At 45.3% G+C, this 26,525-nt stretch overlaps 1 protein-coding gene across 3 annotated transcripts in view; it reads right to left on the minus strand.

Moving 5' to 3' along the window:
* Positions 1-14,213: 14,213 nt before the first annotated feature.
* The window catches only part of mmaa (metabolism of cobalamin associated A), a 92,362-nt gene continuing 80,050 nt past the window's right edge, over positions 14,214-26,525 (minus strand). For all 3 annotated transcript variants that reach the window (XM_084317934.1, XM_084317932.1, XM_084317933.1), the window contains exon 7: positions 14,214-16,364. In XM_084317934.1, coding sequence (XP_084174060.1) covers positions 16,065-16,364 — 300 coding nt within the window. In that variant the 3' untranslated portion in view covers positions 14,214-16,064. The remainder of the gene's footprint in view (positions 16,365-26,525) is intronic.

A 26,525-nucleotide genomic window follows, 5' to 3' on the forward strand; every position in this document is an offset into this window, starting at 1 on the left:
TCCCACTGCGTGAATCGGATCGCCACCTCACCACCTTCATCACACCCTTCGGCCATTGGCGCTACACCAGGGCACCACAAGGTTTCCTGTCATCAGGGGATGGCTACAACTGTCGGTTTGACGCCGTCCTCTCGGACTATGAGCGCAAGGAACGTTGTGTGGATGACACCATCCACTATGACACCGACCTGGAGCAACACTGGTGGAGGACCATCGACTTCCTGACGCGTGTCGGCCGGTCGGGTATCGTGTTGAACCCGGACAAGCTTCAGTTCGCAGAGAAGTGCGTCGATTTCGCTGGCTTCAGGGTGTCGGAATCTACCATCGAACCACTCCCGAAGTACTTGGACGCCATCCGGGACTTCCCTACACCGGGCTCTCTGTACTGAGCTCTGTTAAGGAAGGACAGGACACACTCACTGAGAAACATTGCTTTATACTGAAAACTAGGGTAAGCCATTTTAAGTTTATTAGTGAATCTTAAAAGTGAGGAACCAGCTGACTTGATTAAAGGGGCGTGTTTAAAACGGCCATTTTGTTTAGTTAAGTGCCCCCATTAAGGGCCAGGTGTTAAGACAGCACTAATTAGTGATAGAGATTTAAAGGCTTGCTGGTGTAGCGTCAGCGAAGCGTCGAGAAACGAAGAGGGACAAAGAGGAGGAGTTTTCCTGGAGTTATCCGCCGAGGGACCCACCGATCCACCTAGTGCTAAGTACACCCTAGTCCCATCTTACACTCCACTCTGAAAAATCTCCCTTTCCCTCCCACTCTGCTATTTCTCTACTTCCTCCCTGCCACTCTTGACAAGACAATGTGTCTCATACCTATATCCACAATCTGCTCCTCTAGAACAGATTTAACCCACCCACGGCAGTTTGCTAGCAACCCGGCTAATCTCTCCTACCCTCCTACAGCCACTAATACACCTGTCACAGTACGGGGAGGCTTATGGAATTGTCAATCAGCAGTCAAGAAAGCTGACTTCATTACTGCCTACGCCCATAGTCTAAATCTGCAGCTCCTGGCTCTAACTGAGACCTGGATAACCCCCAATAACTCATCAACACCTGCAGCATTATCTACAAACTATAACTTCACTCACACACCTCGACCTTCCAGACGGGGTGGAGGCACTGGCCTCATGACATCTCCTTCATGGGCTACAAACGTAACACCACTCCCAGAACTGTCACTCTCCTCTCTCGAATATCATGCAGTATCTGTCTCTAATCCTTTCAATCTCACCATTGTTACACTCTACCGCCCTCCAGGTACACTCGATCACTTCACAGATGAGCTGGACATGCTTCTTAGCTCCTTACCGGAAGATGGTACCCCTCTCCTTCTATTGGGCGACTTCAACCTGCCTGACTCATCTCAGTCAGTCATAGTAGTCTCCCTCCTACAATCGTTTGACCTGACTCCCACTGCCATGCCTCCCACCCACAAAGCAGGCAACTCCTTGGATCTCATATTTTCCCGTAACTCCAGCATCATTAACACCACGGTAACTCCCCTACATGTATCTGACCATTCCTTCATATCCTTCTCACTAACTCTCATGCTTAACCGAAAGGTCTTCACCCCAACTCAAACAGTCTCACTCAGACGCAACCTGCCCTCCCTATCCCCCTCCACCCTCTCCTCTGACATACTATCCGCTCTACCTTTGAGTGACACCTTCTCTGCTCTCTCCACAGAGATGGCAACCTCCACCCTCCTTTCAGCCCTTGCAACCTCCTTCAACAAGCTCTGTCCCCTCGTTGAGAAACCTGCCCGCCGTTCCCCACCCAGTCCATGGCTGACAGATCCAGTGAGAGAACAAAGACAGGTCCTGAGAGCAGCTGAAAGGAAGTATAGAAAGTCACGCCTCACTGCTGACATCGACACATATCACAACCTCTTGTTAACATTGAAATATGAAATACCCCAGACAGGACAAGTATTGTATTTAGGGAACTTAACACAGGAAGGAATTCAGGGGAAAGACATATACTTGATTAAGATATTACTAGTAGCAGCCAAGAAAGCACTGATGAAAATGTGGTATAGAGTAGAAGCACAGACGAGGGAACAATGGACAGAGATAGTGGGTGGGATACAGGAAATGGAGAGAATCACACATAGGCTGAGGCTACAAGACGAGAAGTTTGAGTCAAAATGGGAGATGTGGGAAGAGTATAGGAAAAAAAGAAACGACATCACAGGAGAGTGAAAAGGAGACAAGAAGAAAAATCGAAACGAAAATAAACTATGAAGGTACCAAAGAACCCATGTCATTTTTTTTTTTTTTTTATTGTTTATCTCTTTTCTTTTCTTTGTTTTTGTTTTGTTTTGTTTTTTCCTTTTCCCCTTTAGTGAATTTATTTTAGGTCAACTCGTCATTCGATTTTGATATTATTTTTTCTACTATCAGCTATATCTTTTAGTTCTTATCTATCGAATTGTATTGTACTGTCGTTTATAATTTTGACCGCCAATTGTATTGTTGTATGTGGATGTTTTGTTTGTAAATCAAAAAACTGAAAATAAAAATGTAAGTATAAAAGAAAATAAAAAATAAAAACACTAGGCCTACTGTGACAATTTATGTATCATCTTCTAGCACAGGTTAGCCAATGTTAATCTCCCATAGCAACCGATCACATTGGTTCCATGAATTTGTTTACTTTTGAAAGCTTCATGTATTACAGTTTTTCACAATTGCTAAAACACATTTTCACAAAACTGCCCTCCCTTTTCACAAAACTCTAAACACAAAACACTTTTCTCAAGCTATAGTACATACACAAAACCTCACATTCTTTTTTCAAAACCAAACTATCACACCAAAACAGTTGCCCATATGCTCAAAAGCAAACTTTGACACCAGAAATCCCGCTCAAGGCCTGCACAAATTTAAACAGTACTAAATAATGTTATTTTTTTCGTTTCACAACTGCCAGGACACATTTTTAGAAACCTTCTTATCTGTTCTCAAAATATATGTATTGGGCATTTATAGATTTTTTAAAAATTAAGAAAATACAGTTATCACAACTCAATGCAAACACGTGTAAACACTACGGAGGATCCATTACACACAACAATACATGTAAAAATGCAAAACACAATGTGATGTTTTTTTTTACAGTAATTACTATCCTTGGAGTATAGATACTGCATTTGGAAACATTACCTATACATGTACGATATAGGCCTACTATAATGCATCTTGTACACATCCTTCTTGCCCCACACACACCCAGAGAAGAAAATACAAATTATTTGGAACCTTCAGCAAACTGTGCACTGGCCTATTATAGGTGTGGTCACATCGTTTGCAACAAGTGTCTTAGACGTTGAGTCGTTGTGTTTAATCAATGACACCGGTGTGTTCATTGTGTTAAACCTTTGCTGACTGTGGCTATCATTTTGCATCACATGAGCTTCAATGTGCACATTTGATCAGAGTTTTTTTGCAACATGTGTTTTAGCAAGGCACACAATGTGTTTAGAGTTATGAGAAAAGGGGATTGAGTTTTGTGAATTGTGTCTACAGGTGAAATGTGTTTATGGTTTTGGCAAATGGGGGCTAGTTTTATTAAATGTGTTTAGAGAACTGGTGATTTTGGTTTAGAGTATTGTGTTTTGTGTTTTAGCAATTGTGAAAAACGGTATGATGCTAACTTGATATCTCCTTTCAATGAACAGAGCGCTAGGCCCCCCTCAACATACTGAGAGCTGGCTGTACTCAAAGAGGGTGACATAAAACAGACTTCTAATAGATCACATGATACATCTGAAGCTGAGAAAACCACACTGACTGAATTAACATCATTGTACTGGTTCTTTAAATATGTGTACACACATTCATTCACACACACACACACACACACACACACACACACACACACACACACACACACACACACACACACACACACACACACACACACACACACACGCACACACACACACACACACACACACACACACACACACACACACACACACACACACAATGTGGCACCATCTGCTGGAGCTCAGGGTATAACATATAAAATTATACAAGATGTAATTTTCTACAGCAAGAATGTCATATTATGTGTGAAAATATTATTCAATTTGTCACAGAAACGTCAGTGACACAAAGCCAAATGTATATTTCAGTGTCCTTTAATATCACACTGTTTGTTTACTGCCATACACACACAAACAAAAAAGCCTAACTGGCCAATGTTTCGTGAGTTCACCCAGTTCACAACAGACTCAGAAGAAGCACAACAATGGTTGCCAAGGTGCCCAGATAGCCATTTAACCACCACCGGTGGATAGAGCAGCTAAGGGCAGTGGAGCCTTTTCACACGTTGCTCTGTCTCGTCCCCATTATCTCTCTGGCAGCCTCATCCCGTGTCCACAAATATGGATTCTTTGAAAGGGGTTTAGCATTCTCTAAAATGGAAATAGAAGGATGTGCCGCTCCTGCAGCGATTCAGAAGGGCGACGCTAAAGATTAGGTTTGGTGTCTTATCAGTGTAGTGCTCCTTTCCTGGGCAACTGTTACTGGCTTTTTTTTTTTTTTTTTTTTTTTTTTACATGACTATTTTGTAGTCACTAGTGATGAGACAAGGACTACGATCCGATTTGACTTTGGATTTATGGATGTATAACCCCCCCCCCCCCACCGGCACTGAAAAATATGAAGAAATAAAATGTACGAATAACATCAAAAGTAATACTTTTTTAATCGAACACAGCATTTAAAATGTACATGCATGTGTTTACAATTGTGAAATGTACATTCTCAGGGGAAACATGCTCTAGATTAAGCCGTTTCTATAGCCCTGCAGCCTACGTGAGTCCAGCACTAGTGTGGTGACTTCTATAGCCCTGCAGCCTACGTGAGTCCAGCACTAGTGTGGTGACTTCTATAGCCCTGCAGCCTACGTGAGTCCAGCACTAGTGTAGTGTCTATAGCCCTGCAGCCTACGTGAGTCCAGCACTAGTGTGGTGACTATAGCCCTGCAGCCTACGTGAGTCCAGCACTAGTGTGGTGTCTATAGCCCTGCAGCCTACGTGAGTCCAGCACTAGTGTGGTGACTTCTATAGCCCTGCAGCCTACGTGAGTGCAGCATCTGGTGTGGTGTCTATAGCCCTGCAGCCTACGTGAGTCCAGCACTAGTGTGGTGACTTCTATAGCCCTGCAGCCTACGTGAGTCCAGCACTAGTGTGGTGACTTCTATAGCCCTGCAGCCTACGTGAGTCCAGCACTAGTGTGGTGTCTATAGCCCTGCAGCCTACGTGAGTCCAGCACTAGTGTGGTGTCTATAGCCCTGCAGCCTACGTGAGTCCAGCACTAGTGTGGTGACTTCTATAGCCCTGCAGCCTACGTGAGTCCAGCACTAGTGTGGTGTCTATAGCCCTGCAGCCTACGTGAGTCCAGCACTAGTGTGGTGTCTATAGCCCTGCAGCCTACGTGAGTCCAGCACTAGTGTGGTGACTATAGCCCTGCAGCCTACGTGAGTCCAGCACTAGTGTGGTGACTTCTATAGCCCTGCAGCCTACGTGAGTGCAGCATCTGGTGTGGTGTCTATAGCCCTGCAGCCTACGTGAGTCCAGCACTAGTGTGGTGTCTATAGCCCTGCAGCCTACGTGAGTCCAGCACTAGTGTGGTGACGATCCTCCAAGTCCAGGATCTGATCTGACGTTAGATTTTGAAGTGAAGGACATGATGTGATTTGACTATCGAGCTCATTATCTTTGATTTCACTTCAGAGTGGTCGCCTCCCCGGTGGTCACGTTTGACATAGGAAAATAATCAGGCAGATTGACACAGACTCTAAATTGGCTTTGCTTTTTGTAGCACAAATCACACATGGAGGCTTATTTGCTATGGCTGGGCTGTCGGTCTGACAAAGAGTCGCAAACGACTGCAAAATCCAAACCGTACGCTCATTGCTCTCAGCTGTGTTCGTCCCGAGAGACAACTCAAATAAAGGGGTATTAGGTGGCTGGAGCGGCCATCATATGGGCAGAACCGAAGACCACACAGCCGGTTCTCAGGGCCGTAGCATGTTTGGATGGCAGTGAATGTGCATTCCATGGCACCGCTTTCAATAGAGCCACCCCTGGAGTAGCCAGGGAGAGGCTATCACAACAGCCACACTGACAGCTCCTTTCTAAACCACACTTGATTTATTTGATTTAGCCAAGATTAATGTCCTTCCCCTTACAGTGGAGCCATGCGGTAAAACATAGAGTTTTCTCGCACAAGGCACGCGTGTGTGCTCATGCTCACACACGGACAATGAAACCATACACATATGTGCAGAGGCACACAGACACACACACAAAACACCGACAGAAGCGCCAGATTTGTAAGATTTGTATTATTATTCAATATACCCTGTTATTACAGATTCGTAAGGTGTATTATTATTCAATAGATCATATTATTCCAGATGTGTAGGGTGTATATTAGTATTCAATAGAATTGTTATTCCAGGCAAGTTATGTTGCTCACCAATAAGCATCCCACAGGATTGCAATTGATATTTGTTCTATTCTGATTATGAAGATACCCACAAAACAGGTTTAGTTTGACAGACTGACTACAATAAATAGTTAAGAACTGTTTGCTCTCGGGGTGCTCCAGTAGCACACCATGTTACCGCGCTGCATCGCGGAACTCCGTGCTGCGTCACGGATCTGGTTGACTCCGAGTTCGATTCCCGGACTCGCCGTCATTTGCCGAATGTCTCCCCCTGCTCTCTCCCGTTTCACCCTACAACTGTCGGTCATGCTTGACCAGGAAAGCGATAAACGCTAAAAAATAAAGTTTAAAAAAAAAAAAAACTGTTTGCTCTCACACACATGCATACATACAGACACACACACACACAAACAAACACATGTACAGACACATACTCCCTCTCTCACACACAGACACATTTCCACAGCTAGCTGCTAGAGGGAGACACCTGTCCCTTGCCTGTGTGCCAGAAAGCACTGTGTCTGGCTGCCTGGTTGACAGTTGCTGGGCCAGTGGTCCGGTATGGTCCATTGCGGCTGGCAGTGAAGCCTGCCCATCTGCCCGAGTTGACACGTCCGTTCCCAGGCCGCTTGTCCAGCGAGGACGAGATGTGCCACCCTGGCACGGCTCACTGAAATGTCAATGTAGCGTGACAAACCCAGGGCGGGCTCCATTGCCCCTCACAGGCCCTGGTATTGTGGGGCACTGCCCCGGATCAGACGGGGAGCCAGGAACATGCCAGGGTAACAACCACTACTGATCAACTACCGGGGCGCTGCCATCTTGTCCTGGGTGGCAGAGCTTGTTCGGCCCGGGTAGAGAACGACTGCTCTCATTACTGCCTCTGAAGCCTTACACAAACACAGTCATTCCATACATGATGGAGGGCAGCTGGATAGAAATGTGACATCATAACCAGGGGGGGATCATACTTTTAGGGAGCAGGGTGCCTGTAGGTGTGCTGCCTGTGCCACTGAACCTGCATGATCATGTTGCTCATGTACAACAATAGCTATGGATGTCACTTGAACTTGCCGTTCCCTCACAGGCCGAACACAATGGCAGAACCTTTTGTTCCTGTTGTTTTGACCAGGTGGACTTGGGAGGTGCCGATGTTGGCTGACCCGGCCCCGCGGGCCCCTCAGGGTAACAGCTGTGAGTGGTCATTAAAGCTGGGAGGCCACCAGGCTGGCTGAGAGAGAGAGAGGAGTCCAGCGGTAGTTAACAGCCACTAGTATATCTCAGTTAAATCCTCCTCCTCTGTGCCAGATAGGAACAACTACAGCTCTCTTCCAGACTGCCAGGGTTCTAAATGCAGCCCTTTAATTCTACCATCACACAGGACCTTTAAAAAGACACTGGTCTGCTAAGTGCGTTGGAATAGAATGGGAAGGTCTACTGTTTCCGTGTATGAAAGGTGCTATATAAATAAAGATTATTATTATTATTATTATTACTGTGTTTTTGTTTTTTTTACCCCCACCGCAACGTATGGCTCTGTTTTGCTGAGTGTGGCGTTGTGGCTGTCTGGCAGTTATCCCTACACAGCAGCGCACTGTGTGCGTGTGGATATACAGTATGTACATGTATCAGCATGCGCGTGTGTGCATCTGTATGCATAGACCGTGTGCATGCGTATGTGTGCGAGTATAAATGCATGAGTGTACGTGTGTGCTCACATGTGTATATCTATGTGTGTGTGGACAATGCATTTGTCTGTGTGTGTGTACCCACAAGCAAGTGAGGGAGAGGGAGAGAGAGAGAGAGAGAGAAGCCATGGACAGGTATGACAGGCTGACCCCCACATGTGGCCAGAGAGTGTATAGCCCAATGTTGGCTGTCATAACATGGCCTGTCTGGAACCCTGGAGCATCGACCTGACCAGGCCACTGGCCAGCTAGAGATAATGGAGACTGGCAAGAGGGCAACGCAAGGCCATGAGAGAGAGAGAGGGGAGGGGTGGAGAGAGAGGGGGGGGGGGTTATGTAGGGGGATTTTGCAGAGAGAGCGAGGAGGGAGCAGAAGAGAGTTAGAAGGGGAGAGGAGGAGTTGTAGGCGTATGACATGAAGCGTGGGAGGGAAAGCGGAGGCAGGAGAGAAAGAGAGGTAAGGAGGAAAAGAGAGACATACTTTAGTGAGAGGGAGAGAAGAGCTAAAGATAATGAGGAACAAAGAGGGAATATCTACGCTTATGTGTGCTCCAGAATTCATCCCTTAATGCTAAAGATAATGAGGTCGGAGCAAGTGGCTTGATCAAGGGACAGGGAGAGAGAAAGAGGAGATAGAGATAGAGGGAGTGAGAGAGGAGGAAGGTGGCTGTGCTTCACCCTGCATACCACTTATCTGGGACACAGTCTCTGAAGACGACCAAAGATGAAGTGGAGAGAGGAGAGGAGAGAAGAGAGGAGAGAGAAAAGAGGAGAGAGAAAAGAGGAGAGAGAAAAGAGGAGCGAAGGAGTGGAGAGAGGAGAGGGCTGTTGGCAGGATGGTAACTCTCTCCGGTGTCCTTCTGATTTGGCTTCCTTGCCCAGCAACATTAAGTACACAGACACACAAACCAGAATAAGCACCACCACCACCCCCTCATCCTTTTTATATGGAGACCAACCCGCCTCGCTGCCCCTCTTGTTGCGATATGAAATCTCCCTTCGCCAGTTCTGATGTTATTACAGTGTTCTCATGGTAGAGGCCTGCAGTCACCGTGCAGCTGAATTCACTTAGTTCAGCCACGGCCGGCAATTAAAACGGCAGATTAAGAGTGATTGCGTTTTGTGTCCTGAGGAGGCGCTGGCTGCCATCTTGAGAGGTCTCATTAACATGGCCGCCGTGGGCTGTGCTGAGTGCCACCGCGGGCAGTTAAAGAATAATGGAAACACCATCAACCGTAATGTCTTGTACCTGGAGCGCTGAGGATTTTATAATCACTATTGTGACGGGACCACGGGCCACCAGTTATGCCAAGTAGAAAAAGATCAGCGGACAATAACCCTGTTTCTGACCAGACCCCTGTGTGCTTTTTGATCAGGTACTGCGTTTGTGTGTGTGTGGGGGGAGGGTCCGAGCAGCTGGATTTCATTAATTGAATTCTGGCAGCATTCTGCTCTGGCGGCCGGGTGAGTCACATTGGAAGGGGTTTGGGCTCTCTCTCTCTCCCTGATATCATCTTCCAACCATAACTACAAATAATTATTCACTCAAATCCATTACCGGGGGTCAATCAAGTTCCCCAATCACTTCTAAAGTCCAATTACTGGCGCCAAGGCTCCGTTCGCGCCTTTCTGCACATGAGGACCTGGCCCACAGGCTGCGCAGCAAATTACACACAGCAAACAAGGGGAGTGGGAAGACAACTGTGTGTGTATGTGTATAAATGAGCTTCCTCAGGTAGCTAATAAAGCCAAGGAACACACACACACTGGCCTCCCTGGGGCGTTCTGACCGTACCGTCTAGCCGACTTTGCCAGGTTAAATAGAATTACCCCATGCAACGAGACATGCGCACCTGGAATACCAACCATGTCCCCCACCGTTCTTTGGGTTAGAACAGTAGCCTGGTAGATAAGCATTAGGATCCGTCTCAGTGGTTAGAATAAAGACACATGGAGATCTCCTTAGAAACCAGGCTGACAGTCACTCAACAGTGCAGTATAATGAGGACAGGCTGCAGGTGTTACACACACACACACACACACACACACACACACACAGGGACAGCATCCCCCCCCCCCATTAGCGTGTGGTTCCTCAGATTTTGAAACTGAGCCTGGAGGAAATGCTTCTCATTCACCTCTCTGTGACGTCAGAGAGGGAGGCAGCGCAGCCAGCCGAGTCAGAGAGAGAGTGGGCAGAGTGTGTGTGTGTGATAGAGAGAGAAAGAGTGGGCAGGGTAGGCAGAGTGTGTGTGTGTGTGTGATAGAGATGGTAGGCAGGTGTGTGTGTGTGGCAGAGAGAGAAAGAGTGGGCAGGGTAGGCAGAGTGTGTGTGTGTGTGTGTGTGTGTGTGTGTGTGTGTGTGTGTGTGTGTGTGTGTGTGTGTGAGATAGAGATAGTGGGCAGGGTAGGCAGGGTGTGTGTGACAGAGAGAGAGAGTGGGTAGGGTAGGCAGAGTGTGTGTGTGTGTGTGTGAGACAGAGAGAGAGAGAGGGAGTGGGCAGGGTAGGCAGAGTGTGTGTGTGTGTGTGTGTGACAGAGAGAGAGGGAGTGAGCAGGGTAGGCAGAGTGTGTGTGTGTGTGTGTGTGTGTGTGTGTGTGTGTGTGTGTGTGTGTGTGACAGAGAGAGAGAGGGAGTGGGCAGGGTAGGCAGGGTGTGTGTGTGTGTGACAGAGAGAGAGGGAGTGGGCAGGGTGTGTGTGTGTGACAGAGAGAGAGGGAGTGGGCAGGGTAGGCAGAGTGTGTGTGTGTGTGTGTGTGTGTGTGTGTGTGTGTGTGTGTGTGTGTGTGTGTGTGTGTGTGACAGAGAGAGAGGGAGTGGGCAGGGTAGGCAGAGTGTGTGTGTGTGTGTGACAGAGAGAGAGGGAGTGGGCAGGGTGTGTGTGTGTGTGACAGAGAGAGAGGGAGTGGGCAGGGTAGGCAGAGTGTGTGTGTGTGTGTGTGTGACAGAGAGAGAGGGAGTGGGCAGGGTGTGTGTGTGTGTGACAGAGAGAGGGAGTGGGCAGGGTAGGCAGAGTGTGTGTGTGTGTGTGCGTGTGTGTGTGACAGAGAGAGAGGGAGTGGGTAGGGTAGGCAGAGTGTGTGTGTGTGACAGAGAGAGAGGGAGTGGGCAGGGTGTGTGTGTGTGTGTGACAGAGAGAGAGGGAGTGGGCAGGGTGTGTGTGTGTGTGACAGAGAGAGAGGGAGTGGGCAGGGTGTGTGTGTGACAGAGAGAGGGGGAGTGGGCAGGGTGTGTGTGTGTGTGACAAAGAGAGAGGGAGTGGGCAGGGTGTGTGTGACAGAGAGAAGGAGAGATCAAGTCTGTATCGTTATGTACAAGATGTTGTGGTGGAGGAGGCAGGAGGGGAGTGTGTGTTTGTGTGTGTGTAAGGAAGTGGGAGGGTGAGTGTGTGTAAACTCTGTGTGTGTGTGTGTGCGTGTGAGAGGAGTATAGAGCAAACACAGTGGGGGGCGGGTGGAGGCTTTGTGGATCAGCAAACCATGACCAGTCGTCACACTGTACAAACACACACACACAAGCTCCCAAAGCCGCATGGTGGGAGGGCCGAGTGACATTTCACTCCAGTGTCAGGCTTCCCTCGTGCTCTGATCTGAGCGGACAGCAGCCACAATACAACACGGACACAACCGACAACAAACAACCCACAACCGTCTGTCGCCACGACGATACTTGCTTTGTTTACTGACATTTGTAACAGCCCCTCGTTCCTGTGCTTATTCCGGGCTGTGATTTTCTTTTTTTAAGTAAAAAGAATATAAAAAATGTAAGTGAGGGGTGGAGGGAGGGGGGACTGGCTTCTGGACTGCAATTACAACAGTATGGGAGCAGCATTTGTTTTCTTGTGTTGCCAGTAAAGCTGTGGGCCAGGGGACTGCTGGCACACAGAGAGGCTGTCAATGGAAGCCCCCCCCCCACAGACACACACATTCTCTCCATTAAAACATGAGAAATCCTCTGAACCTCAAAGAGTCCGTCTCTGTCCGCCTGCTTACATTCCAAAAATCCAGCCAAATGCTAAACACATGTGGATCATGGGGCTCTGTGTTTGGGGCTAAAATGGCTGAACATGATACGGCAGTATTTTACTTAATCTTCCCCCCCAATGGAACCGCATGGTGAGTTTACACTGGAGGCTGTGTCTGTGTGTATGTATATATATATGCGTGTGTGTGTGTCTGTGTATATACCGGTATATGTATGTGTGTGTGTGTGTGTGTGTGTGTGTGTGTGTGTGTGTGTGTGTGTGGAGAATGTCCAGAGATGCAGGACTGACTGTTCCCCTTCTCAAAGCCAGAACCGTACAGTGTCTGCCTGCGTGTGTGTGTGTGTGTGTGTGTGTGTGTGTGTGTGTGTGTGTGTGTCAGCATGATGGAGGAGGAGGGTGTTGCTCAGACCTAATGAATCCATCTGCATTCAGGGGGCATTGTCCCTCCTGTACACAGACGGGAGCAAACAAGCAGCGACCTGGGAGCCAGTGCAGCAGCGAGGCTCAGCGACCTGGGAGCCAGTGCAGCAGCGAGGCTCAGCGACCTGGGAGCCAGTGCAGCAGCGAGGCTCAGCGACCTGGGAGCCAGTGCAGCAGCGAGGCTCAGCGACCTGGGAACCAGTGCAGCAGCGAGGCTCAGCGACCTGGGAACCAGTGCAGCAGCGAGGCTCAGCGACCTGGGAGCCAGTGCAGCAGTGAGGCTCAGCGACATGGGAGCCAGTGAGGCTCAGCGACCTGGGAGCCAGTGAGGCTCAGCGACCTGGGAACCAGTGCAGCAGCGAGGCTCAGCGACCTGGGAGCCAGTGCAGCAGTGAGGCTCAGCGACATGGGAGCCAGTGAGGCTCAGCGACCTGGGAACCAGTGCAGCAGCGAGGCTCAGCGACCTGGGAGCCAGTGCAGCAGTGAGGCTCAGCAACATGGGAGCCAGTGAGGCTCAGCGACCTGGGAGCCAGTGAGGCTCAGCGACCTGGGAACCAGTGCAGCAGTGAGGCTCAGCGACCTGGGAACCAGTGCAGCAGTGAGGCTCAGCGACCTGGGAACCAGTGCAGCAGTGAGGCTCAGCGACCTGGGAACCAGCAAGGCTCAGTGACCTGGGAGCCAGTGAGGCTCAGCGACCTGGGAGCCAGTGAGGCTCAGCGACCTGGGAGCCAGCGAGGCTCAGCGACCTGGGAGCCAGTGCAGCAGCAAGGCTCAGCGACCTGGGAGCCAGCGAGGCTCAGCGACCTGGGAGCCAGCGAGGCTCAGCGACCTGGGAACCAGCTAGGCTCAGCGACCAGGGAGCCAGCGCAGCGGCAAGGCTCCCCCTCTCTTTGCTCTTCACAACACAGACAGACACAGAGTGAGATCAAGAAAAACCCCGGAATTAGTATTGAATTCAGACAAAATGGGCAACGGATGATGTTTTCACAGCCGTGAACTACAGGTTGAAGGTTAGAGACTGCATTGCAGCAGCCATATAAAGATATTTTACATTCACAGTACCCCACGTCATTCCCTTTGTGTGAATCAGTGGGGCTTGAGAATCAGCAAGGACTGGCACAGAGGCTGAGGATTATGGAGCGCCCAGGGTCATCGGAGGAGGAGGGGGGGGGCTGCTGATGCCCCAGCCTCTCTGTGACCTGGCACACTGCACACCCAGAATGGAGAATGGATTGGGGAGGGCGTTAGGGGGGGGGGTGTTGTTGTAAGGGAGGGTGGGAAGCTGCCTGGCACTAAGGGACCAGTCATTAGGATAATGGACCAATGGGATTGAGTGGAGTTTGGGAGACCCCTAGTGGAGAACAGGAGATATTACATAAACGAGGGTAATTGTGTGAAGATTTACTGAAGCGCAGAGGTGCGGGTGGCCTGTAATTAATTAAAGGAACTCTAGCAGCAAACCTATTTACAGATCATCTATTTCAGAGGTTTGTGGCCCTAGAGTCCAGAAATGTAACTGTATCTTCAACACAAATATTAGATGGCAAACTACTGCTAGCAGCAATGATAATCATTCTCATATTTTCACAACAATCACAACAAATCAACTAACAAAAAAAATACTAATATATATTGATTGGTTGAATAATTTATTCCACTCAGAAACAATAACCATTATTGTGGATTACATAAGAGAGAAGCTGGATATCACACCTTCCTGAATGTGGCCTTTGAAGATGTAACGTTAGGTTACATTAATTTATGTTTTGTGTATTTTTGTGGTCGGTCACAGAAAACGTTTTTTCTTTTTACTTTTGGTGGCTCTTTTTTTTCTTTTCCTTCCAATTTCTTCTTTTGTGTGTTTTTTCCTTTTGAGTATTATACATTTAAAATATGGAAGATATTCATATAAATATCTTGAGGGAATAATTTTTTTTTGAATAAAAGCACATCTATTGAGAACTTAAGTATTGACTAGGGATGTCCGATATTATCGGCCTACCGATATTGGCATTAAAATGTGATATCTGAAATTATCGGTATTCAAAAAAAATATATATAATAATAATTTCTAATATTTTTTCATTTATTTAACCTTTATTTACCCAGGCAAGCAAGTAAGAACAAATTCAGATTTTATTTATTGTCAAAAGTATGCATAATGTTGTGTTAATTCCACGACAAGAGATATGTAATGTTAATTACCTGAAATTATTCAGTTTTTTTGGGGGGGGGGGGGGGGGAACCCCGCATATATCGGTATCGGTTGATATTGGTATCGGAAATTAAGAGTTGGACAATATCGGTATAGGTAAAAAAGCCAATATCGAACATCCCATTCATTGACCATCCTTGTACAAGAATGTATGGCAATATGATCAAAATAGGGGGTAGAGGGTTATGGACAGAAACATAATCCCAACAGCATAAAAACCAAATCAAATCAAAATCAACAACCATATCCCCTTTTTTTCTTTTTTTCCCATTTTTCTATTTTTCTCCCATCCCAATTTCGTATTGTCCAATTCTACCCTCCCCTGTCTCGAACGCTGTTAGGCCTTGCCTCCCACAGGCCGGCTGCAATGTGGACGAAGCCTTGCATCACGTGTCCCCTCCGGTACACGAGGAAGCAGCCGTTGCATCTTTTCACCTGCACAGCGCAATCTCTCAGCGGCGAGGGTCTGCGTGGGTAGTAGCCTATTCCATCAGACATCTGGGTTGGCAAACAACAGGTCATTGTAATCAACTAGCAGGTGATTACCATTAAATGATAACCATGGCCAATGAGCTCTGATATTGCCCCATACTGATTTGCAAAACAAATCATGAGAATACGAAGATTTCTTTCCAAATTTGATGATAGGCCAATCACAACGCTCAAACCTAATGGCTTCATCTTACTACACCTGTACCTCAAAATGCAGCACAGTAGTAACAGTCTCAACATCCAGTTCTGAAAACTATGGAGGAAGAGTTTAAAATGAACAGTTCCTTCTGATATTGCAGACATTAACATTATGACAATGTAACACTGTCTCCTCATGAAATTAAATTATGTCCAGTTTGCCATTCAGTCTAAATGTCAACAAACAGTGAAGCTATGGGCAATGACAGAACTGACCTCAGATAACCACAGATAACACTCAGGTCCAATGGGTCATTTAGAGTCATTTGAGGATTTAGTATCCAAGACTGAATGTGCTGCCTCCTAATCTCCAGACCACAGATCAAATGTCAGATATTCTACCACTGGTAGAATTTGTGGTGACAGTTTAGGCTTGGCAATTAAGAGGATGTTCACAAGATCAGTCATCAGTAGGTCCCTCCAGCAGTGCTATCCATTAGCCCATGTGCTATTACTATGGAGACAAATGTCTTTCTATGTCAACCATGACGCCAATAGTACCAGAGGTAGGGGGCTTGATCCCCATAGGGGCCACCCATGTTAGAAATGTATTAACTCAAAGAGGACTGTGAGGTTCACCAAGCCATGTCTTATGATGATGAACATGAGGAGGAGGAGAAGGCTTTGAGGAGCAGGTCAGCTGCTAGGCCTGGGGAGATGGCTCCTCTGGTGACCCTGTCCTCCAGGTGAGGTAACTCCTCCTGGACAGTGGGGTGGTTCTGGAAGTGGCGCAGGACGTTCTCCTGGATCAGGCTCCACATCCACACCTTCTGCTGAGCCTGGCGGCGGCCCTGCAGCTCTCCGCTCGCCAGCATGGCCTCCCGATACAACTCCATTCTGGCCCAGAGCTCCGGGATGCCCTCCCCAGTCTCGGAGGAGACACGCACCACCTGGAGGAGGGTTGAAGTGGGTGGAGGACGGGCGGGAGGCAAACATATATAAGTCAAATATGAGTACAGACATCAATTTCCACATGATGAAACAGGCTTCTAAAGTTGATTCATTGAATGCAACCTGCTCTTGAACTAGGGGTATATCTTGGCTGTCAATCAACCTGCTCTTGAACTAGGGGTATATCTTTGGCTGTCAATTAACCTGCTCTTGAACTAGGGGTATATCTTTGGCTGTCAATTAACCTGCTCTTGAACCAGGGGTATATCTTGGCTGTCAATCAACCTGCTCTTGAACTATGGGTATATCTTGGCTGTCAATCAACCTGCTCTTGAACTAGGGGTATATCTTGGCTGTCAATTAACCTGCTCTTGAACTAGGGGTATATCTTGGCTGTCAATTAACCTGCTCTTGAACTAGGGGTATATCTTGGCTGTCAATTAACCTGCTCTTGAACTAGGGGTATATCTTGGCTGTCAATCAACCTGCTCTTAACTAGGGGTATATCTTGGCTGTCAATTAACCTGCTCTTGAACTAGGGGTATATCTTGGCTGTCAATCAACCTGCTCTTGAACTAGGGGTATATCTTGGCTGTCAATCAACCTACTCTTGAACTAGGGGTATATCTTGGCTGTCAATTAACCTGCTCTTGAACTAGGGGTATATATTGGCTGTCAATCAACCTGCTCTTGAACTAGGGGTATATATTGGCTGTCAATTAACCTGCTCTTGAACTAGGGGTATATATTGGCTGTCAATCAACCTGCTCTTGAACTAGGGGTATATATTGGCTGTCAATCAACCTGCTCTTGAACTAGGGGTATATCTTGGCTGTCAATTAACCTGCTCTTGAACTAGGGGTATATCTTGGCTGTCAATCAACCTACTCTTGAACTAGGGGTATATCTTGGCTGTCAATTAACCTGCTCTTGAACTAGGGGTATATCTTGGCTGTCAATCAACCTGCTCTTGAACTAGGGGTATATCTTGGCTGTCAATCAACCTACTCTTGAACTAGGGGTATATCTTGGCTGTCAATTAACCTGCTCTTGAACTAGGGGTATATATTGGCTGTCAATCAACCTGCTCTTGAACTAGGGGTATATATTGGCTGTCAATTAACCTGCTCTTGAACTAGGGGTATATATTGGCTGTCAATCAACCTGCTCTTGAACTAGGGGTATATATTGGCTGTCAATCAACCTGCTCTTGAACTAGGGGTATATCTTGAGTTGACGGTCAATCAACCTGCTCTTGCACTAGGTGTATATCTTGGCTGTCAATCAACCTGCTCTTGAACTAGGGGTATATTTTACATCTAGTCGTAGTGAGTTTATTTCACTCATGCGCAAAGCATGATTATCGATTCATAAAATCCCAAGACGATCTTAACTCTTTGGACGCCAGCCAAACCCGATGATAGTCGGGTTATCTCGCCATGCGTTGAGCGCCAGGACCCCCGAAAACCCGAGTATAGTCGGGTTTTCATCGTTATTTATTTTATTCGATATTTCCATTCATTACCGGCACACGGACTCTGGGTTAACATGGGGAATCTTCCTGAGAATGCCAAAGTGCAATACCGGCCACATCCACCAAGGTGGCAGTATCGAGCAACCGTTGAAACATATCTTGGCCTGTGCATCGATCAAAAGTCTCCGGTCTGACTTTTCTTTGTTGGGCAAGTGGAGCGGTTGTCCCGATCGGATTGAGAAGCGTCAAGTGCTCCCGATGCATGATGTGTGGCGGATTATGTTGGCGACACGATCGACACCAATACTGGGACTCGCGATCAGATAATTGGAATATTCTTTTTGGGGTACATCCTAGTGAAGGTAAGGGCTATATGACATCAATCCTGCTGTGATCCAACCATGACTTCACCTCGATCACAACATGTGTCTGTAACGTTAGTCCACAACGTATGCCATTGGTGACGATCAAAGCATCAAAAAACGACCCCAAACCCTTTCATGCATTAATGATGAAACATAATACCGATAATATAGATTTGATTTCGAAATAGTACTGTGTCCAGGCGAGAAACGGCAACGCTTTTAGTGAAATGCACGTATTGCTGCATAGCATCGTTTTCTGGGATTAGACAGGATCACTCTAAAACTATACTCATATTCACCACGGTAAAAGACGGGAATGTATGGATGAAAAAAATATTTATTTTTCACATATTGAACGATATAGTCGATGTCAAATGGGCAATAGTTTTATATCCATAGCTGATATTTAATATAGTTTTATAGTATAGTTATAATATAGAATATAGTTATAGCCCTGCAAACACAGTCACTTATTCCTATCTCTTAGAGCTTGGCGTGGTAAGTACAAACAATGCTCAACTGCGTGGCGTCCAATGAGTTAAATTTCTTTTACAAATGAAAAATGATAATATATATATATTTTTTTTTCATCCCCCAATTTTGTCGTTATGCCAATTCCCTTCCTGGTTGTTGCGAGCAATGCCCCACTGTCGGTCTGGGGAGGGTGTAGACCAGGGGTCGGCAATTAAGTTTGGCCTCAGGATAGACATTTTCCATTGGTTCTCCCAGCCCACGTGACCATGTCTAGCATTTCCATTGGCTATAGTGACAGACATAGATAATGATTGTGGAAATACAACAAATCTACGAAAACACTTACTGAGACATCACCCAGACGTGACATATGCAAAAGCCAATGTTCCAATAAAAAGTACATTCATGTAACTGCTTGAGAGTCAATTCTTAACCCATTCAGTGCCAACCACGAGTATAGTCGGGTTAACTCGCCATGCGTTGAGTGCCAATCACGAGCATAGTCGGGTTTTAATCGTTATTTCTTTTTTAGCGATATCCATACATTTTTCATCCATCCAGCCTGACGTTATCATTGGGAATGGGTCTGAGCTCGCAAAGGGCAAATACCGCCGCCTATCGTCTCCCGAATGGTATTGCACATCATTGGATTGGATTGGCTGGGACTGTGCATCAAAAAAATAAGTCCGGTCCAGGTTTTACTTCTCGGGCATGCAGCTGGATACTATTGCATTGAGTCCCCCCAATGGGAGCATCGTGGATCATTGTGTTTTGGACTATAACGTTGGATCAATGGACGCGATCGATATTTGCAATGGTGATCAGGAATTGGATTAATCGTTTTGCATGACATCAGAGGTGAGGTAAGGCCTTTATGTTACGAATCTTGGGGTAATCAGATGTTCCTTTATCCGCCATCGGAGCGTGCGCGCGCGCGTGTGTGAGGTTCGCGCCGACAAAACTATCCGTTTCGTACATGTTGACTGCAAGCAAGTCATTGATAAGCGATGGGTGTATTAGACCCATAGCCATAATTTAAGATATAGTTTAAGCGTTCGCAAATATCCCCGTCCTCCCATTGATTAAAGCGGTGGCAATCTAGACCTAATTTGGTCATATGGGCGTGGCTCTGAATTAGTTAAAGTAAACATTGATATTTTTAACAATGCAACATGTTAGAGGGTTCCTTGAACCAATGAATCGGAAATCGAACCGGGACATTGTGCATCGGAATCTAATCGTTTTGGGAAATTAGTGGCGATACCCAGCCCTAATAATTAAAGAAACTATATTTTCAGGGGTGCCTTGGTTAAAAAAGTTTGGGAATTGGTTTAGTATCACCATATTGTTGTGGCTATTTTGAACTCAATAAAAGTTAAGTGATGATGAAAAATGGGGCATTAGAAGATATATGGGACACCGTCATCAGCTTCATGAAATGTGAGATTCTTCTAGTAATTTCCTGCTTTTGGTCCAATTCCTCTCTCACATCAAACAAACCGCTCCAGGATTAACTTGGATGCGGACCAAGACCACCTCAAACAGGTGCAGCAGCGTGCAGTTGTTTGGTATGGACCTAAGTTTGATTACCGTGTTCACACAGCAACCCAAAAGGATCCACACCAAGGGGGATAAACACAGGTGTGAAAGCGCCATTAGCCGTTGATAAGGACCAAAGATGGCAACAGACATGTGAAACTGAGGAATGCTGGGTTTGGGGATGCCAGCGAGGTTGCCTGAAAGGTCTATGCAATGTTACAATAATGAGTCTACTCAATCTATTTGAAATTCTCCTGAATATGCCTGACTGGGGGCATGTGTGCAGGTGGACGTAGCTCAGGTGTTGCATCATCTCTCGAGTGCCATTCTGTCTTCTGCTTTAGTATAGTCACTCAGTGGCTTGTCCTAGATTTCAACATTCAAAGCAGCTTGTCCAGACACATTGCTTTGAGAAAAGAATAAAAATAATCATTACTTGAAAGAAATTATTTAGTTCAAGTCATTTCAATGTTGTAACTGTTTGCAACAGAATCGTACTATGGATTAAAAAACACATAAAAGTGAGGATGTTTCTGAATGAAATCTTCCATTCTATTCACTAAACAAGCCATGAGACAGCTTGATGTGTTTGGAGAAGAATAGCTAATATTGAATGTTGTACATTCAAAGGCCTTTCCAGGGTAAGCCATACAACACAACATGTGCTTTGAAACACACGCCACAGGTAGGGAGCGGAGGACTATTGATCAAAGAGCGGGAACGTCTGCATCTCAGAGTGTGTGAGTGAATCGTCTGAGCAGGAGCTGCCAAACCCTTTCAGAGCAGGAGACCTGTCTTTGTCTTCCAACACCCAGCAAACAAAAGCAAATAATACTGCCTCTATGTTCATCACTTCTATGCAATGATGAATTAAAAGGAGAGGAGAGGAGAGATGATAATTAGGCCTGCTACTTGGGGAAATCATTTAACGAGGACTGGGGTTAATGGGTTGATGTTAGGAGGATTCAAGCTCTCAGAGACTTCATATATTTTTCTAATAACCAAACAAGCAAATTAGTTTTTTTCTTTTTTAAACGGCATATTGATCGGGAACATACTTGTATGTATGATATATGTATGATAATAATAATAATAATAATAATAATAATAATAATAATAATAATAATAATAATAATAATAATAATAATAATAATAATAATAATAATAATAATAATAATAATAATAATTAAATTTATTTGTATAGCGCTTTTCAATGACCCAAAGTCGCTGGACTTATAATGAAAAGCAGTTATTGGCCACTCTGCCTAAAATTTACTTGATCAAATAAACTCCTGTTTTGTCTGAAACTCACTTATTTTCGTTGTATTGTACTTGTGCTGTATAATGGCAATACATTTGAATCTAATCTAATCTAATTTTGATCAGTCACAAATTGCTTTCGTGCTACCTGTTGAATATTTTTGGACACGATGCTGTGGTGACATGGCCTTATAAGGAGCTGGCGGGCGTTTATGTATGCAAATTCAGGTGTGCAAGAACTAGGGTTGGATACTGAACTCTGTACTTTTAAGGGTACCGACCGAATTACGTCGGTACTACCGAGCACCGATTCACGTTAGATCAATCAGTGCCACATTTCGGTACCTTGAGAGCTGATAGATTGAGACCCACCCAGTTAGAAAATAAACCGAATTGCAATGACGCGCAATTGTCATACACAGACCAATGCGGACCTTCATGACGCACAATTGTCATTTCATAATAGACAATAGACCAGCGCAGACCTTCAATTTTATAAGCTATGACATCTAGCTATTCAGCACTGTGTTCAACAGCCCTGTGACAACTCCTCTTGCGAGTCGCGCTGTTTCTACATGCAGTGAAAACTCCACTGCATCCTCGCTAAGCCAAACATTACACTAAACGAAAACGTACTGGATGGTTGATAATACAAAAAAACATTTAACTTCATTAGCGTGTGTGTGTGTCTCTCTCTTTCTCTCTCTCATCTTTGGAAAGACCAGATGAGGTCAGAGGAGTTTATAGTATTTACTGAGGATGGGAGGTAGGGAGGGGTTTTAGTTTGTGTGGTGTGATAACAATGTTGAATGTTGTAGTTTTACAACTGAAATAAATTGTACAGGGAGAGTAAAGGACAGAAAAAAGATACCGTTAGGGGACCGTTGTAAATGTACAAATGTAAATTGTATTGATGAAAGTTAGCACAATTTCCTATAGATTAAGCTAATCAGTTAGGTTTTACAGTTATGTTATAGCAACTCTATGCCAGAAATGTAATACACTAGATGGCAAAATGTGTTCTTTCAGAATGTCTGTAAACAACGTTTTAAAGGGCCGTTTGCCGTCTCTCCTCATCCAGCTCTCCCTTTTTCCCTTTCTAGGAATTCCTCAAATGAATGTCAAAGATGTTCTTGCACATCTTTGTAAACAGCTACCGTCTTTGCTCCATGCATGCTTTGTTTTATCAAACCTTTTGTAAAGGGTGGGGTCTGATTGATTGATAAGCAGCTTCATCTTTGCTTTGCTGACACTGTATTTCTATATTCAGACTTAATTTTTGTTCAGTCATTTTATTACTGATCAGCTTGTTCCCCGGCTACAAAACACTGATGTTAACATTACAGCTAATGCTAGCTAAACACAGAATTCTACCAAGCATTAGCCCAACATGTGCTGCATTGGACTGAAGGGTAGACTAGGAGCACTGGATAGCAACAAAGTAGGAAAGCTAATGTTGATGTTACTGTACGAGAGCAGATGAGAGCACATTACTCAACACTTACATTAAAAGAAAGTTTTACCATATTTAAATTACTGTGCTGAAGTCTGGGGAAACAATTATAAGTCTACACTACAACCACTTTTTATACTCCAAAAAAGGGCCATAAGGATAGTTCACATTGCAGGTTATCGTGATCACACTAACATATTGTTTCTGGAGTCAAAGACATTGAAGTTAAATGATCTTGTGGAATTTAAAACGGCACAATTAATGTATAAAGCAAAAAGTCATGCACTTCCAAGAAACATTCAAGAATTGTTCTTTGATAGGGAGGGGGGTTATAATCTGAGGGGAGAACACAATTTAAAGGTGCTAAACGTACGCACTACCATGAGAAAACACTGCATCTCAATATGTGGAGTGAAACTGTGGAACAGTCTAAATGTGGTGCTAAAGCAATGTCCAAACATGAGACAATTCAAACTGATGTATAAGGAAATTATGTTCACAAGGTACAGGGATGAAGAAGGGACTTGATATTCACGGGTGTTTACATTTTTATTTTGTTTTCTATTTTATTTTATTTTATACATATATAGTTTTTGTTTTTTGTTTTGCATATATATATATATATTTTTTTTTTCTTTTCTTTTTTATGTTTAAAATAGTACACTCATTTGAGTAGTGGAAAAGGGGTAGGATTAAATAAGTGTATACTTCTTCCTACTCCTTTTCGAACATGCAGATTGAGTTGTTTTTTCTTTTTTGTTATTGTTTGTTGTATTCATTGCATGTTCGAAATAAAGACTTCAAATCAAATCAAATCAAAAGGAACACACCAAAATTATGGAAAATGCACTTACCAATTTCCTTTCTGTGTGTTCAGTAGCAATCTATCCGGCTGCAAGCTAGCCTAGCTCAAAATAATGGAAGTGGATACGGACCACTAGCCCAGCTTAAAGGAACACACCAACATTTTGGGAAATTTTCTTACCGTCTTTTCCAGAGAGAGACAAGTAGATGGATACCAGTTTCCCCTCTGTGCTTTCAGTAGAAAGCTATCTGGCTGCATGTTAGCCTAGCTTAGCACAATGAATGGAAGCAGACATGACCTGTTAGCCTTCGGGAGAGGTGTTAGTTGGACAATGCCTAGGCTAACCGGCACTGTCCGCTTCCATTCATTGTGCTAAGCTAGGCTAACGTGCAGCCAGATAGCTTTCAGTAGAAAGCTATCTATCTTCTAAGTTCCCAAAATGTTGGCGTGTTCCTTTAAAACTCTGGGAGAGGTGTTTTTTACCAATAGCTAAACTAGCTGGTCCATATCTGCTTTCATTCGTTTGTACTAAGCTAGGCTAGCTTGCAGCCGGATAGCTTTCTAATTTGCACAGAAAGAAAATTGGTATCCATCTTCTTGTCTGACTCTGGAGAAGACGGTAAGTGCATTTCCCATAATATTGGCGTGTTCCTTTAATGTTACCCTATTAACTTTCTGCCACAGTGCCATGGTGTTGTTGATATCTGTACCTCCAAGCTAAACTGTTATTTTCCGAGCCCGTCCATTCCACAATTAGTTTTACATCGTTAGCAATAACTTTTTTTTTTTAATCCACTTTTTCTCCTTCTTTTTCTGTTTTTCTCCCATCCCAATTTCGTCGTGCCAATTCCTCCCTCCCCTGTCTTGATCGTTGCTTGCATGTGCCCCCCACTGGTCGGTCGTAGGGAGGGTTGAAGAATCTATCGCATGTCCCCTCCGATACATGCGGAGTCAGCCAGCCACATCTTTCCACCTGCCAGCGCGGACTCTCATTGGCGAGGTGTAACGTGTGGGAGGCTCACACTACCCTCGACATCTCCTGTCCTTGCTGTGCAGGCGCCCTGACCGACCTGTAGGAGTTGCTGTTTACAACGACCAGATTACCACCCATCGACTCCCCTCCCGCTGACTCTGCCAATTGAGTCAGTATGACGGCCGGCCCAAGCCAGAGGCAACGCTGACAGCCGGATTCGATACCGGTGTCTCGCGCGTTGGTGACGAGCACTTAGACCGCTGCGCCACCCAGCCGCCATCGTTAGCAATTTCTATAGCTTTCCAACAACTGTCCTTTTGGTCAATTTAAGTGGCCATGTTTTAAATCAAACATCCACCACCACAGTTGAGAGCATGTTCGCTCATCAGCTGAACTTCCCACAGTGATTGACAAGATATGGAACATTTTATCGGTGTCGTGCTACTTCAGGGCAGGCATTACTTTTATGATCCAATTGTCTATGCATTTCATACAGTCTATGCCATATGTCATTATGTTATAAATGTCTAGATGTAACAGTACTGTCCATCTGTATGTCATGTATGTCATATGTTATGATGAATTGAAAATGGGGGACCCTGATGTAAACAAGACGAAAGTATTTCTCTGGTCTGCATCCCCTGTGTGTATTGAGCTGTACTGTATTGTACCCATTCTGCAATCTGTTAATAAAATGTTCAATCAATCAATCAATCAATCAATCAATGCTTCTTGCTGTGTTTACAGTTTATGCTTATGCTTATTGTGCCACGGGCTGGCATTGGATAGTTTGTAGTTGCAAGCGAGCTAGAGAGCAAGCGAGGCCTTGCACATGAGAGATGGAGCTGCAGCTATCGGCAGACAAACAGGCATTTCTGGTTTAAGAAAGTCACGGTTGCAGAGAGAGAGAGATAGAGAGAGAGACAAAGAGAGAAAGCAAATGGAGTGCTAAATAGTTTAGGGAGCATGTCACCCCTTCTTGTTTCTTGTCACTAAACACAAATGCCACCTTTCAGAACACAAGGCACGTTACTTTTAGTCTGATTACATTAAGGGACACTATAAAGCAGATTGTGAAATCAGGCGGCTAGGTGGTGTAGTGGACAAGGCACTCGCTACCAGTGTGGAGACGCTAGGATTCGCGTGTTCGAATCCAGCTCTCCACATTGTTTTTCAGTTTGGCTGGTCGCCCGCAGTAATACACATTGGCCGTATTACGGGGAGGGAAAACTGAAGGGTGGGGATCGAACGTTGTGAACAAGCGACTCCTACAAGTCGGTTGGTGCGCCTGCGCAGTAGAATCAGGAAGTGTCTGGGGCAGCGTGAGCCTCCCACGCGTTACTCCTAGACACTGAGAGATCGAGCTGCGCTGGTGAAAAGATGCGACTGCTGTTACCTCAAGTACCGGAGGGGACTTGTGCTATGTATGACTTAGTCCACATTGCAGCCGGCTTGTGGGAGGCAAGAAACAGCGTTCGTGACAGGGGAGGGTTGAATTGGATGATACGAAATTGGGATGGGAGAAAAATATGGAAAAAATGGGAGAAAAAGTGGATCAAAAAAAAAAAAGCAGATTGTGAAATCAAAGGGCTAGCTGCACTCAAAAAGTGACTGAACCAGAATTGAAACCTCATGTGGGTGTAAAAGCTCACACAAACATATTCATATCATTGCCCAATTCATCATGTATACAGCACCCTCTCTGACTTCTAACTGTAAGAGAGTGGTGCAATGCTCGCAAACATTGACTGAACTGTGAATTCTTAAAATAGGTTGGCATTCCCCTTTAAAAGAGACAGAAGACAAGAGAGACAAGA

Source organism: Notolepis coatsorum (assembly GCF_963971535.1).
Source record: "Notolepis coatsorum genome assembly, chromosome: 7".
Classification (NCBI taxonomy): domain Eukaryota; kingdom Metazoa; phylum Chordata; class Actinopteri; order Aulopiformes; family Paralepididae; genus Notolepis; species Notolepis coatsorum.